This window comes from Echinops telfairi, unplaced genomic scaffold, assembly GCF_000313985.2.
Source record: "Echinops telfairi isolate 266 unplaced genomic scaffold, ASM31398v2 ScPeMD7_5;HRSCAF=22, whole genome shotgun sequence".
Taxonomy (NCBI): Eukaryota; Metazoa; Chordata; class Mammalia; order Afrosoricida; family Tenrecidae; genus Echinops; species Echinops telfairi.
This window is the reverse complement of record NW_022103901.1, coordinates 1,577,642-1,589,252: the sequence shown is the minus strand read 5'-3', so window position 1 is coordinate 1,589,252 and position 11,611 is coordinate 1,577,642. Positions and strand designations below refer to the sequence as shown.

At 59.8% G+C, this 11,611-nt stretch overlaps 1 protein-coding gene across 1 annotated transcript in view; it reads left to right on the top strand.

The window, feature by feature from the left end:
* The first annotated feature begins 6 nt into the window (after positions 1-6).
* The window catches only part of GNA12 (G protein subunit alpha 12), a 23,412-nt gene continuing 11,807 nt past the window's right edge, over positions 7-11,611 (top strand). Inside the window, exon 1 of the mRNA XM_045285914.1 lies at positions 7-125. Within this exon, the coding sequence (XP_045141849.1) occupies positions 45-125 (81 nt within the window). The 5' untranslated portion in view covers positions 7-44. The remainder of the gene's footprint in view (positions 126-11,611) is intronic.

Genomic DNA, 11,611 nt, shown 5'->3' with positions numbered 1-11,611 from the left:
TGCTGGGCGCGGGCGAGAGCGGCAAGTCCACCTTCCTCAAGCAGATGCGCATCATCCACGGCCGCGAGTTCGACCAGAAGGCGCTGCTCGAGTTCCGAGACACCATCTTCGACAACATCCTCAAGGTGGGCCGCGCCCGCTCACCTGCCGGCGGGAGCGGGGTTCCCGGGCACGCCCACCTTCACCCTGCTCACCTACGGGGGACCTCCCAAGGACGCCCCCCTCCACCCACATACCTGGCAACAGGTAGGGGGCCGTGATCCTTCCACCCACACACGGCTGTCAGCGCATAGAGGGACCCGGAGTGCCCTCACCTCGCACACCTGCTTGCCCCTCTAGCTGCTAGAGGTACACGGGACACCCGCATCCTGCACACCTGTGGGCAAGTAGGTAGAAACGGGATGCCCCCACAGAGCATACCTACCAACAGGTAGATAAGGGTCTGAAGGCAAGCCTCCAAGCCCCTCACTTGCTGTCAGCTGTTGGGGGGCCCTCAATATCCCCACTGGACATACCTGTTGGCAAGTAGGCTCTCTCAGGGGCGTTCCATTCCTCCTTTTTTGCCTCTACACACGGGTCAGTTGTTGGGACAGGTGGGGGACCCCGGAGGATACCCCTTCCATTCTGCATACCTGCCAGCAGGTAGGGCAACTCTGGGTATCCCACATCTGTTAATGGATAGAGAACCCCTAGAAGTACCCCTTCCATCCTGCGTACCTGCCAACAGGTAGGGCAACTCTGGGTATCTCATTCCTGTTGATGGATAGGGGATTCCTCCTCCGATGGCTGTGGGGAGGTAGGGCTACAGCTGTCCTAGGTTCCCCCCCCCCCAACACAGACTGGCCTGACCCAGAGACCCCTGTAGCACCCCTGTGAAGACAGTGGTCCCCAGGATGTGTGCCTCTCACCTGGCCTTCCCCAATGCCCCTGTACCCCCTGCTCCTAGAACCTGGGGTTGGTGGGTGTGTGACAGCCAGGCAGCTTCAGTGGTGTGCAGGGTGAAGAAAGTCCTGGGGGGTGGGGGGGCTGGTGTCAGGGGGGGTTAGGGGTGCGCAGACACGGAGAAAACAGCAACATGTGGCCTGCTCTGCTGCCCCCTCCCCCATCGGTTCCCACCCAGGTACTTTGAAGCAGTGTGCAGGCAGCTAGCTCATCAGTACGCATGAATCTCTAAAGGAGGGCTCCTTTAGGAACCGTAGCCAGGGTCAGACCAGCAAGTCGGCACCCTCAAGGACCAGGCCCGCTTTCCTGGGGGCAGCCGGCTGAAAAGCAAGCTGGGGCCTCAAATCCCCCAGAGGCATCATGGACATCAGGCCCAGAGCTCTCTGCCTGGGGATGGTCACAGCCTGGAAGCCCCAAGGAGCAGTTGGTCATCTGCACATGGGCTGCGGGTAGCCATGAGTCAGGATCCGACGTCAGTCCCCTACTCAGCCCTCCGTGGAGAGAGGGCTACCTCAGTGGGTGTCCAGAGGCAAACCACCGCCTTTCGGTGAGCAGCCTTAACCACTCCGCTACCAGGGCCACAAACCACCACTGAATACTGTCGACGCCCAGTCTAAGTTCAGATCTCCAAACAAGAGCAAGCCCACTGCCCCAGAGCAGAGCTGCCCCGGGAGGGAGTGTCCGGGCTGCCGTCTCTGAGGCTCCTCTCAGGTGTCGCTGTTTGAGTCACCTGATCCCAGGGCGCAGAAACCTCATGTTGCTCCCAGGCCCCATCGCTAAGGGCTGTGGGCACCCCGGCTCCACATATCCAGCGTCGCCCTCCTGTTGGAGACCTTGCAGACCTCAAAGGGCCCCACAGAAGGAAGTTGGGAGGAGATAAGGGTGGTGAAGGGTTAAAACCTCCTGAGAGTCCCCTGCCGCCCCTCACCCAGGTACATCTTCTCCCCTTTTCTGACATCCTTGTGGCGTCCAGTGTCTCCCCTTTCTCTTCCAAGCTGCTCCAGGGAGGTTTGCAAATTGCAGGAAATCCAGCAACCAGGAAACTTGCCTGGACACCGGGCTTGATGGTGCCTGAGGGGATTTAAACTTTGTACACACACGGAGGAAAATGGTGACCGGTGAGTCACCTCCCAAGTCCGAGGAAAATGGTGACCTTGCAGAGAAAGGTTGCCCGGACTTGGTTCTGAGGTCTTGTGGAGCAGGTTCAAGCTGCCAGCCTTTAGGTGGGCACCCCAGAGTTTGACTGTTGGAGCACCCCACCAGCATGCATCGAGCCCAACCCACTACCACCGTGAGGCGTGCTCTGACTCCTGACTCCGGGCAGCTCAGTCGGAACGCACTGGCCACCCCGCAGGCTTCCACTGGAGTCAGCAGCCTCGTCCTTCTGGGGAGTGGCTGGTGGGATTGAACTGCCGGCCCGTCCAGGCGCCGTAGATTTAGGGGAAGAACCCATCCCTGTGTTTCCTTTACTTCAGCCACGAGGATGGCCCGGCTTCTGGAGGAAGTGAGTAGTTTGAGGTGCAGGGACCCCAAGTCCCCGGCTCCAGGCCTTCATCCTGTGGGGATGCCGAGCAGAAAGGTCATTTTGCTGGGAAAGGCCCCTTCCCACCTCACCATGGGCTCTGTGGCCAGCCTCAGCCTGTCCTTCCTGCGCTCCGAAGGCTGGGCGCCAGCGTGAGTCACGGCCTGGCTGCAGAAACCCCCTCTCCTTCTGTGCTAAAGGGCAGCCCATTGTCTTCCCAGCCTGGTTCTCTGCGCTGCCAAGAAACTTAGCTTTGTCTCTCTGCCTGCTTCCCCCTTGGAGCCCAACCAGAGAGACACACTGCATCAAGTCCATCCCCATTGGTGGGCAGGCCCACCCCACTGGGCTTCCAGACTGTCAATCTTTCCAAGGTGGGGGGCGGCGAGGGGCTACTGGTTTGAACCACCAACCTTGTGGTTTGATCCCTGCACAGAGCTCGCTGAGCCACCAGCTTTGTAGGGTTTCCGAGGCTGTAGGTCTTTGCAGGAGCAGACAGGCGCATCTTTCTCCCCAAGGAGTGTCTGGTGGGTTTGAACTGCCGACCTTGTCTAACCCGCAGCGAGACCATGGCGCGAACAGGCTGTTTTTAAAGCCCTTTCAACAACCCATTGCTCATGCAGACCTTTTCCCGATCAGGCAGGCCTCTGTCTGCTTAGACTGCCATTGGGAGAAGCGGCCCACCCGAGCAGAGCAAGACCAAGGGCACCGTTTCCCAACTGCCCCTTCTCCCTTCCTATCTGTGTGTACCCTGGTGGTCACCCTCCCCAGGCCTCATGCTCCCCACCCTCCACAGACCACCTCCAGTCCGCATCGCTTTCTGAGCACTGGGAAACCTGAGGGCTCGCGGCCAGGTCTCTGTCGCTATCCGCTCTGCGCGTCCAGATGAAACCGAGCCTGAGGGCCGCCCGCTCAGGTGCCACCTACCGTGCAGCCTCTGTGAGCAGTACCCGCTCCAGGCCAGGTACCGGCACAGAAAGTGGGCAAGCCAGGAATCCAGCCATGTCTTTCTCCTCTGGTTTTTAACTAAACTGCAGGCCTAGGTCTCGTACTCGTCTAAGACGGAAAGCAAGGGGCACCTCTGTATGCTTTGTCTGGTTTTCTCCAGACGACGGCAGAGCGTGAAGACCTTCCACCACCCAGGGGCCCCTTGGCTGCCTGTTGACACCTGCTCCCTGTGTCCTTTCCCCTGGCCTCTCCCCGTTTCTAGAACGTGGGCACTTGGGCCCCGCGCCGTGCAGTCTTTAGAACTAGCTCTGATTCGGCGGTTTCTGCTCCGTAAAGAGTGACAGTTGTGGAAAACGGGGACAGTTCTGCCCTATCCTGTAGTCACCATGAGTTGTCATCGCCTCGGTGGCAGTGAGTTTTTGTTCCTTGTGGTTTTGCTCGTCCTTGGGGACTCTTTTGAGCTACAGCCATGGGGCCCTCAAAGAGAAGCTTTCGTGGTGAGCCGGTTAAGCAGAAGTTCGGTGGTGTGAGCCCCCCACAGGCCTGGCGGCCGCTCCTATAAAAGTAACAACTTGGCAGCATGGGCTGGCCATGAGTCGGAATCCATCTGGAGCAAAGCAGCATCCACAGGCCGGAGCAGTGGATGGTTTGTAGTGTTGCCGTGGGGCCGGCAGTGTCGGTCGGTGTCGGTTTTCACTGCTCCGGAAGGAGCACCTGAAGTTCATCCGCGGTGGCGGCAAACATGGTAGCTGCTTGCTCGGTTGTGCGAGAAACTGCCTAACTGCTTCCAGAGTGGCTGTGTCTGTGCTTAGGCACTGTCCGTCGGTCTGACTCGCTGAGACCCCACAGACAGCAGAAGAAACTGTGCCGGCCTGCCCCTCCTGACCGTGGCCACGCCTCAGCCCCTGTGGGAGCCCCTGAGTCCGTCCATCCCGTCCAGGGTCTTCCTCTCTCGCTGGCCCTCCTCCAGGGACTGGTCTCTCCTGGTGACAGCCCTCGGAAACCCACAGGGTCTCTCTGAGTCAGGACCCACTGGGTGGCAGTGGGTTGGCTTATCCCCCGACCCTTCCTCTTCACGTTTTAGGATAAGTCTGTCCCGTCCATAAAAAACCTTGCTGGGGTTTTGCGGGGAATCGCATGAAATCAGTGCGGGAAGTAGCGCCGTCTTATCCAAGGCTCCTCAGCATGGGTCTCAGGTATTCGTCTGTGTATCAGAATGTAGTGCTGCTTACCAGTGGCCATGCAAACAGCTGAGTCTCACGTAGGAAACACTGCCAAGCCTCGCCAGGGAAGCGCATGTGTGCATAGGCACGTGCAATGCACAGTGTCCGTGTCCTGTGATCCCTCTCCTCACCCCCTTTGTTTTGGTACAAATACGAGTCACCACGTCTGGAGGAAACACAGGACAAGCACCCGTGCCTGTGTTGCCATTGGTGGGAGGAGCCGTGGTGTCATCATTAATGGGAGGAGCCGTGGTGTCATCACTGGTGGGAGGAGCCGTGGTATCATCATTGGTGGGAGGAGCCGTAGTGTCATTGGTGGGAGGAGCCGTGGTGTCATCACTGGTGGGAGGAGCCGTGGTACCCCGTGTGGTCCAGCTTTCAGCCTTGTGTCCTGGAGACTACTTTAACAATGTGGGAACGGTGACCAGCAGGACACAGTGTCTTCGGCATATTTTCTTAAAACTTGGAAGCTTGTCTTGTGTTTCTGACTCTTGGTAACTGGAGCAGAGGGGGCATGAGCGCCACCCAGTGCCCCGCCTCCCTTCCCCGTGTCTGGTATAGCCCTTGGGGGCAGGGAGCGGATCTTCCAGTTCAGGGACCTTCCAGTCAGTGACAGTCCTGCATCTAAGGCTTGGCAGTGTCACCAGGCAAGGAGGTCAGTCAGGGAGCAGGTGGCCCAGCCCCTGGGAGCAGGTCTGGAAGAGTAGCGCCGGGGAGACTCCATGTCCCGTTTGTATGTGACGGGGGGGTTCACAGAAAAGAGGCCATTAAAACAACACCCTTAAACAGAACATGCAGAAGACAGGGCGGGGGGCACCAGCATCAGTGTGGAGAGAGACATATAAGTGCCCCACCATGCAGCTGGCCCCACAGAACCAGTCATTTGTTGGTTTTCCCAGTGGGGGGCCGTCACAGTGCTCGGGAGAGTAGAATGTAAGGTCAGTGAAATTTGCCCACAGACTTTTCAAAGCCCCTCCTGGTTACAGAGGGCACCTCCCTTGTTACCACCTCAGAAAGGAGCCCAGCCCCACCCCCGCCCCCAGGACTGGTGGAACCCAAAGGGTCCTGCCCCCCCCCATCAATAGCGCGGGGTCTCTTGGGACTGGCTCCTTTCGGGTGGCGTCATGCTGCAGGAGCAGAGCCCCAGTGTAGCATCCATCTTGATTTCTGCTGCCCTGGGACCACCCCCCATTGTACGGACCCTTCCGGGTTCCTGTCCCCGCTCCCCACCCACGGGCATCTGGGTCTGATGGGCAACGCCCTCAGACATGCCCAGTCCGTCCCTTGGGGCCCACCCCTAGACTGTGCAACACATGGGGGTGGTACAGGAACTCGTGCTGGGGGACACAAGTCCATCGGCACAAGGCCACCTTGGACCAGGCCCGGCCTGTCCTGGAAGCCCGTCAGCTGGTACCTAGGGGTCTTGTTTTCTTGTTAGGGGTTTGAGGCCCTGTTGCTCACCTTGCCCATGGCGCGTGTTCAAGGAGCCCGGGGACTGGCTCTTGGAGAGAGCAGTTGTTCATTAGTGATCGCACTGCCCGTCCTCTGCTTGCCTTCCTGGGACCTCATTCCGAGCCACGCTGCATGGGTTGGGACCCCAGCACCAGTGGAGCCGTCGGGGGAGGGGGGGTGAGAACTAGGAGTTCTGTGTGTGTTCTGGAAGTGGTCATGCTACGTGAGAAACAGACAGCAGTGTAAACCCACCCCTTCGCACTGACATCAGGTGACCGAATGGATGGGAAGTCCTGCCCTGCCCTGCAGGGTCCCTCTCAGGCGAAATGCCTTTGGGTGCTGTGTTCTGATGGAGGAGGAAGTGGGACTAGAGGGATGAAAGATTGTTTGGGGTAGGGGTGACCCCAGGCTGTGAGAAAGGGGTACCCATTCTGGGGAGGTGGGGTCTGAGCAAAGATGTGGTGGGGGTGTGGCAGGTGCTGCAGCCCCTGGGACCCAGGAGAAGGGTGGGTTTGATCTGCTAGCCTCTTGGTTGCCAGCACAGTGTGGAGTGTGTGACCCACCCCACCCCCGTGCTTCCTGGGGTTAACAAGTCCATCAGGAGAGGAATGGGAGCTGTATGGTGGGTGGGGGGGGGTACGGTGAGAAAGGGACCTTTGAACTATGACCTCCTGTCTTCAGAGGAAATTCCCTCTGGCCCCTGGCCTGTGACAGCCTTGGTTGAGAACTGGGTTCCAGAGACCTGTGCCACTGGGACAGTTGGCTGCTGTAGGACATGCACGATGGCACCCAGTGAGGAGCCTTATGGGGCAGCATGTGCCCGGTTACTGACCAGATTTCCACGAGGGGGAGGGTGGTGGTTGGACAAGGCCCAGCGGGACGACGATGGAAACAGCATCCAGGCAAGTTCTCCCGTGAGGGTGGGCAGGCCTGGCACTGCTTCCTTCTGCACGTGGGGCTGATCTGAGCCCACACGGGTACAACAGCCCTTGAAAACAAGCTCGCCCAGCCTGGCAACACTCCCGGAGAGAAGGAAGGGGCTGGGGAGAGCAGTGCCACTTCCCCCACGTGAGGCTCGGGGGCGGGTGCTCCTTTCTCACAGATGTGATCACAAAAGCTCCGTTTTCAAGGCTCCTGTGAGGAAGTGGCTGGATTGCTGGCTCCGCCGGCCACTGCTCGGGAGGATGCCAGGTTGCTTACCAGGCAGACATGCTGGCCCTCAGGGAGAGGTGGTGGCCATGTGGCTGGCCTGACCTCCCGTGCTTTGTAGGAAGCCTTGGGACTCCACCTGGCTCTGCCTGCGTTATCCAGGTGTGCCTTGTCCAGCAAGGTCCCTATTATGACATGGGCATCCCAAGAGCAGCTCCTTGCTCTGTGAACCTGGGCGTGGGGCCGCTTGGAGGACTACTCGTCTGTGGTGCAAACAGACCCAGCACAACATTCCCCGCGGGTCACCAAATCGTGCCCCTTCCCTGGACAACCGTGTCTGAAGCAGCTCTGTGCACACGCTCAGGTTCTCAGCCCCATCTCTCCCTTTGAGTCGCCTCTGTGGCCCAGCTCTCAGGAGGCTTCCTCCAAGAGCCCCACCCGGACACCAGGCCTGCTGTTCTCACTGGGCCCAGCCAGCCGTTGTCCAGTTCAAGGCCTAAAGCCGGTTCCTGGAGAATTGGACACTCTTGCTCCATATTCCACCCCATCCCCCACCCCCGTTGATGAGGTTCTGCTGTGGCATCTTTGATCCAAATGCTCCCTGATGGTGACCGGGCACAGGCCGCTCTGGAAAGGCCTCCCGGTCAGTGTGGGAGGGGCTGGACCTAAGGCGCTATCCCTCACGGCAGGCAGAACCCAGTCCCACAGAGGACAGCTCGTCCTGAGCCTAGCAATGGAGACGGCTCTTGGGTCACAACCCTTCCTGACCGCCCTCTACCCTCGCTGAAGAGCTGTGCCCTTTCAGAAGGAACCTTTTTTCCCTGGCTACCCTCCACCACCACGCGCCCTGCTGAGCTGGGTGCTCCCTGCCGGATTTCTCCGAAATAGGAGAGGCGGGTGGTTTCTCAAGGAATCTCCAGGCCTGTTGGTTGGTCCTTGCTATCCAGTCCGCCCCGGTGACCAGCCGGGTGTGTAACAGCTCATCCCTGCCTGGCCCTGGGCCACCGTCAGGACAGCGGTGTGCTCCCGGCATTGCCTTTCCTCGGCACCAGTGATGGAAGGAGGCGGGAAGTGAGCACCTCGTCCTATTCCGAGGCGGCTGCGTGGATTCGACCTGCTGACCTTGCGGTTCACAGGCAAGCCCACTGCCACCGGGGAGCCACACCCGGGGTGCCCTTCACCGGGCCCCAACGGGAACTTTGATTTCCCGCAGCTCTGCCCTCTGACAGCAGTGGTGCCCGCTGTCCATCTGCCCATCTGGCTGGCTGCTTGAGCTTGGCTTCAGGGGGCGCGTTTTCAGTCTCCAGCCTGCTGACTCCGAGTTCTGCATCTCCCCAGGGGGATGCACATGGAAGTTGAATTCCTGTTCTTGTTGGTCACAAGTCACAGGTAGCCCCCAGGCAGTGACAGCAACCTGGGCACTGTCTACTCGCTCCCACGCTCCCAGGTGCAGGCTCGGCTCCTCCTACAGTCCCCTCCTGAACAAGCCCCCCAAAAAACTGCCTGTGGGTTTCCCATGGTGTCATCTGTCCAAATATGTGGGAGACCAGCCCTAGTGCCAACCCTCTCAAGCCCCCTCGCCCCCAGATTTAGCCGGGGGGGGGGGGGAACCCCTCCTTCAGGGCTCCACCCGCACGGTCAGCTTATCTTGGTGGCGCTGGGTCTTGTCCTGGCTTTCCCCCTGCACACACTCCTCCCTGGGGACCGTGTCTGCCTGTCCTGCTGCGGCTCTTGTTCTTTTCCTCGCAGGCCCTTCTTCCGCCCTGGCACTGTCCCTGGCAGAGAGGAGCCCTGGGCGCAAAGGCTGGGGGGCTGCGTGGTGGGGGCCTTTCCGGAAAGAGCCGCCTGTTCTGTGGGAACAAAACCCTGGTTCCAAGCAGCAAAGGTGGAGGGGCCAGGACCATGCCCCGGGGACTCCCCACGCCTCTGACCTGGACGTCACAAGACCCTCCCTGCCCATCAGCCTCCCAGAGAAGGCAGCAGGCGCCTGTCCCTGCTGCCGGCTGGTCAACGTAAAGAGATGCATCCTGTTTACTTAGCCGGCAGTCTTCCCCTCCTGGGTGCCGGCCAGCCAGGACGCGGGGCCTTCCACCCAGTGGGTTTTCAGGCTTCCTTGGGCCTCACGTGGTCATCCAGCCAGGTGGACAGTCAAAGCCGAGGCTTCTGTGGGCAGCCTGTTTCCGCCAACCTGCCACGCACACAGCGACGGGGTGTACCGGGGAGCACTGTTGCTAGGAATGGCTGCTCTCGAGAAGACAGATTGCACTGATGGATTCCCCACCCCCACCGCTAAAATCTAAGAACAGGGTCTGCCATTTTTCTTATTTTGGTGTTAGGGTGGTGGAGTCTCCGTCCGATAAAGCCAAAATATCCCCCCAAATCCCTGTGGGTAATAGTCGGTGAATGGCACTTTGAGGAGGAGGACTTGAAATTGCTGGACTTGGAAATTATCATTAAAAATGTGTCCTGAGGTTGCTGTCTGGTTCGTTACATTGTATCGAGATGAAGTCACTGTGCGTATTTCAGGGAGATGCGTGTTACAGAAGCAAAAGGCAGCACTGACCTGAAGAGAGTGAGTCATTCCGAGAAGGAAGGAGGGAAACTCACTTGGGCCTGAGGACTTGGTGCCAGTTGCACGTGAACAGCTGGGTCTGCAAGCTCCCGGGCTTCTGCGGGTCGGAAAGGGGCCTTCCGTTGGCAGGGAAAGAGGAAACTATCGTGAGACGACCTGCCTGCCACAGTCCTGCTTGACTTCCACAGCACTGCCCAGAAAGCCTGTCGCCCTAGAGTCCCTTAGGCCTCCTGGTGAGCCTGCAGGGAACCACTGCGCACACCTTTGCCCCCCGCAGGACGGGGGAGGGGGTGTTGAGTCCCGGGCCTGCCCCTACACGGAAGGGCACAGCGCAGTGACCATCCTGCAGAAGCCCTGTCCACACTGAGAGCTCCCCTCAAGGGAGCAAAAGGAGGAGAGAGCTGCCACTGATGTGAAGCAGATGCCCCCAGAGCCCCAGACGCCCCGGGCCTTGGGCTCTGGAAGCTCCGGACAGTCGGCAGCAAGAAGCTTGGTGGCAGCGTCGATTAAGAGAGCAAGGCTTTGTCTGCTTCTTCCCCTCCTAACCCCTGCCTGCAGAGAGAGGAAGGAGACAAGACACGGGGAATGGCACCCAGCTGCAGAGGGAGTTCCGCCTACGCCCTGGGAGGAGTCGGCAGTCGGCTCTGCATGTCCGGGCCAGCTCCCACTCGCTGCCCGCCAGGGTGGGGGCACAGCAGGGACATGCTGCTGGAGCAGGCCCACTGGTTGGTTTGGTTAGAAACCTAGACCTGTGTTGCAAGCCGAGGCCTGGTTGGCACCATGTGGAAAACCAGACGAGGGGCTTCTGAGTCCACTTTAAGGAGCCCTGGTGGCACAGTGGTTATGTGCTTCGCTTCTAACCAGAAGGCCAGCGGTTCAAACCCACCCTCCGCTCCGAGGGAGACAGGTGAGGCAGTCCGCTCCCATAAAGGTCCACTAGCCTCGGGAACCCGTGGGGGCCACTTTCTACTCGGGGGTCACTTCTGCAGAGCTGACCTGAGGGGCTGCGGCTGGACCTCACTGTGAACCAGGCTGTGGCCCAATTGGGGGAGGGGGGGGGGCATGGACACCCTTCAGTGCACACTAGGCCGTGGACCCACCCAGATTCCAGGGAGCAAGCCATCACAGAGGGCCTTATGACTGCCAGTCGCCGCTGCGCGAGGCCATGGCTCGGCCTGGCTCTCTGGGCAGCTTGAGCCAGACCTCGCTCCCTCCTGCCGCCCTTCCCTCTGTCTCCCTCCGGCAGCCCACCCTCTCCTTCCCGTGTGATTCCTAACCCGGTTTTTCACATCTTGTCTTAGGGATGGCGTTGCCCAGGGCTCTGCCGCATGGTCTTGCTTGGGTCTCTAGAGGCGCTGAAAAGGAAGCACCCTGAGGGGTGGCTTTGACCGACAGGAGGCTGCAGGTCTGAGCCCACAGAGGTTTTCTCCTTGAGGGGCTCCTGGGTCTAGGAGGTTCTCAGCACGGGGACCCAGGGTCCAGAGGACATGGTTCTCCCAGCTCGGCTTCCTTGGCAGGAGTAGGGTCCTCTCTGCTCCACAGACAGCGGAGGCTGTGCCAGGCAGAGAGACGTGGTGGCGCAGCAGCTAAGCATCTGGATGCTAACTAAATGGGCAGCAGCTCCAGCCTACCAGCTGCTTGTTTCGAGAGAGAGACGTGCTAGCCTCCTGCTCCCGTAGGGAAACCCAGCCAGGCAATTCTCTCTGTCCTGCAGGGTCCCGTGAGTCAGCATCCACTTAATGGCCATGGTTTGGGGTGTTGTTTGTGGCTGTATAATATTCCTCTGTCCTAATAAACATGTTTCCC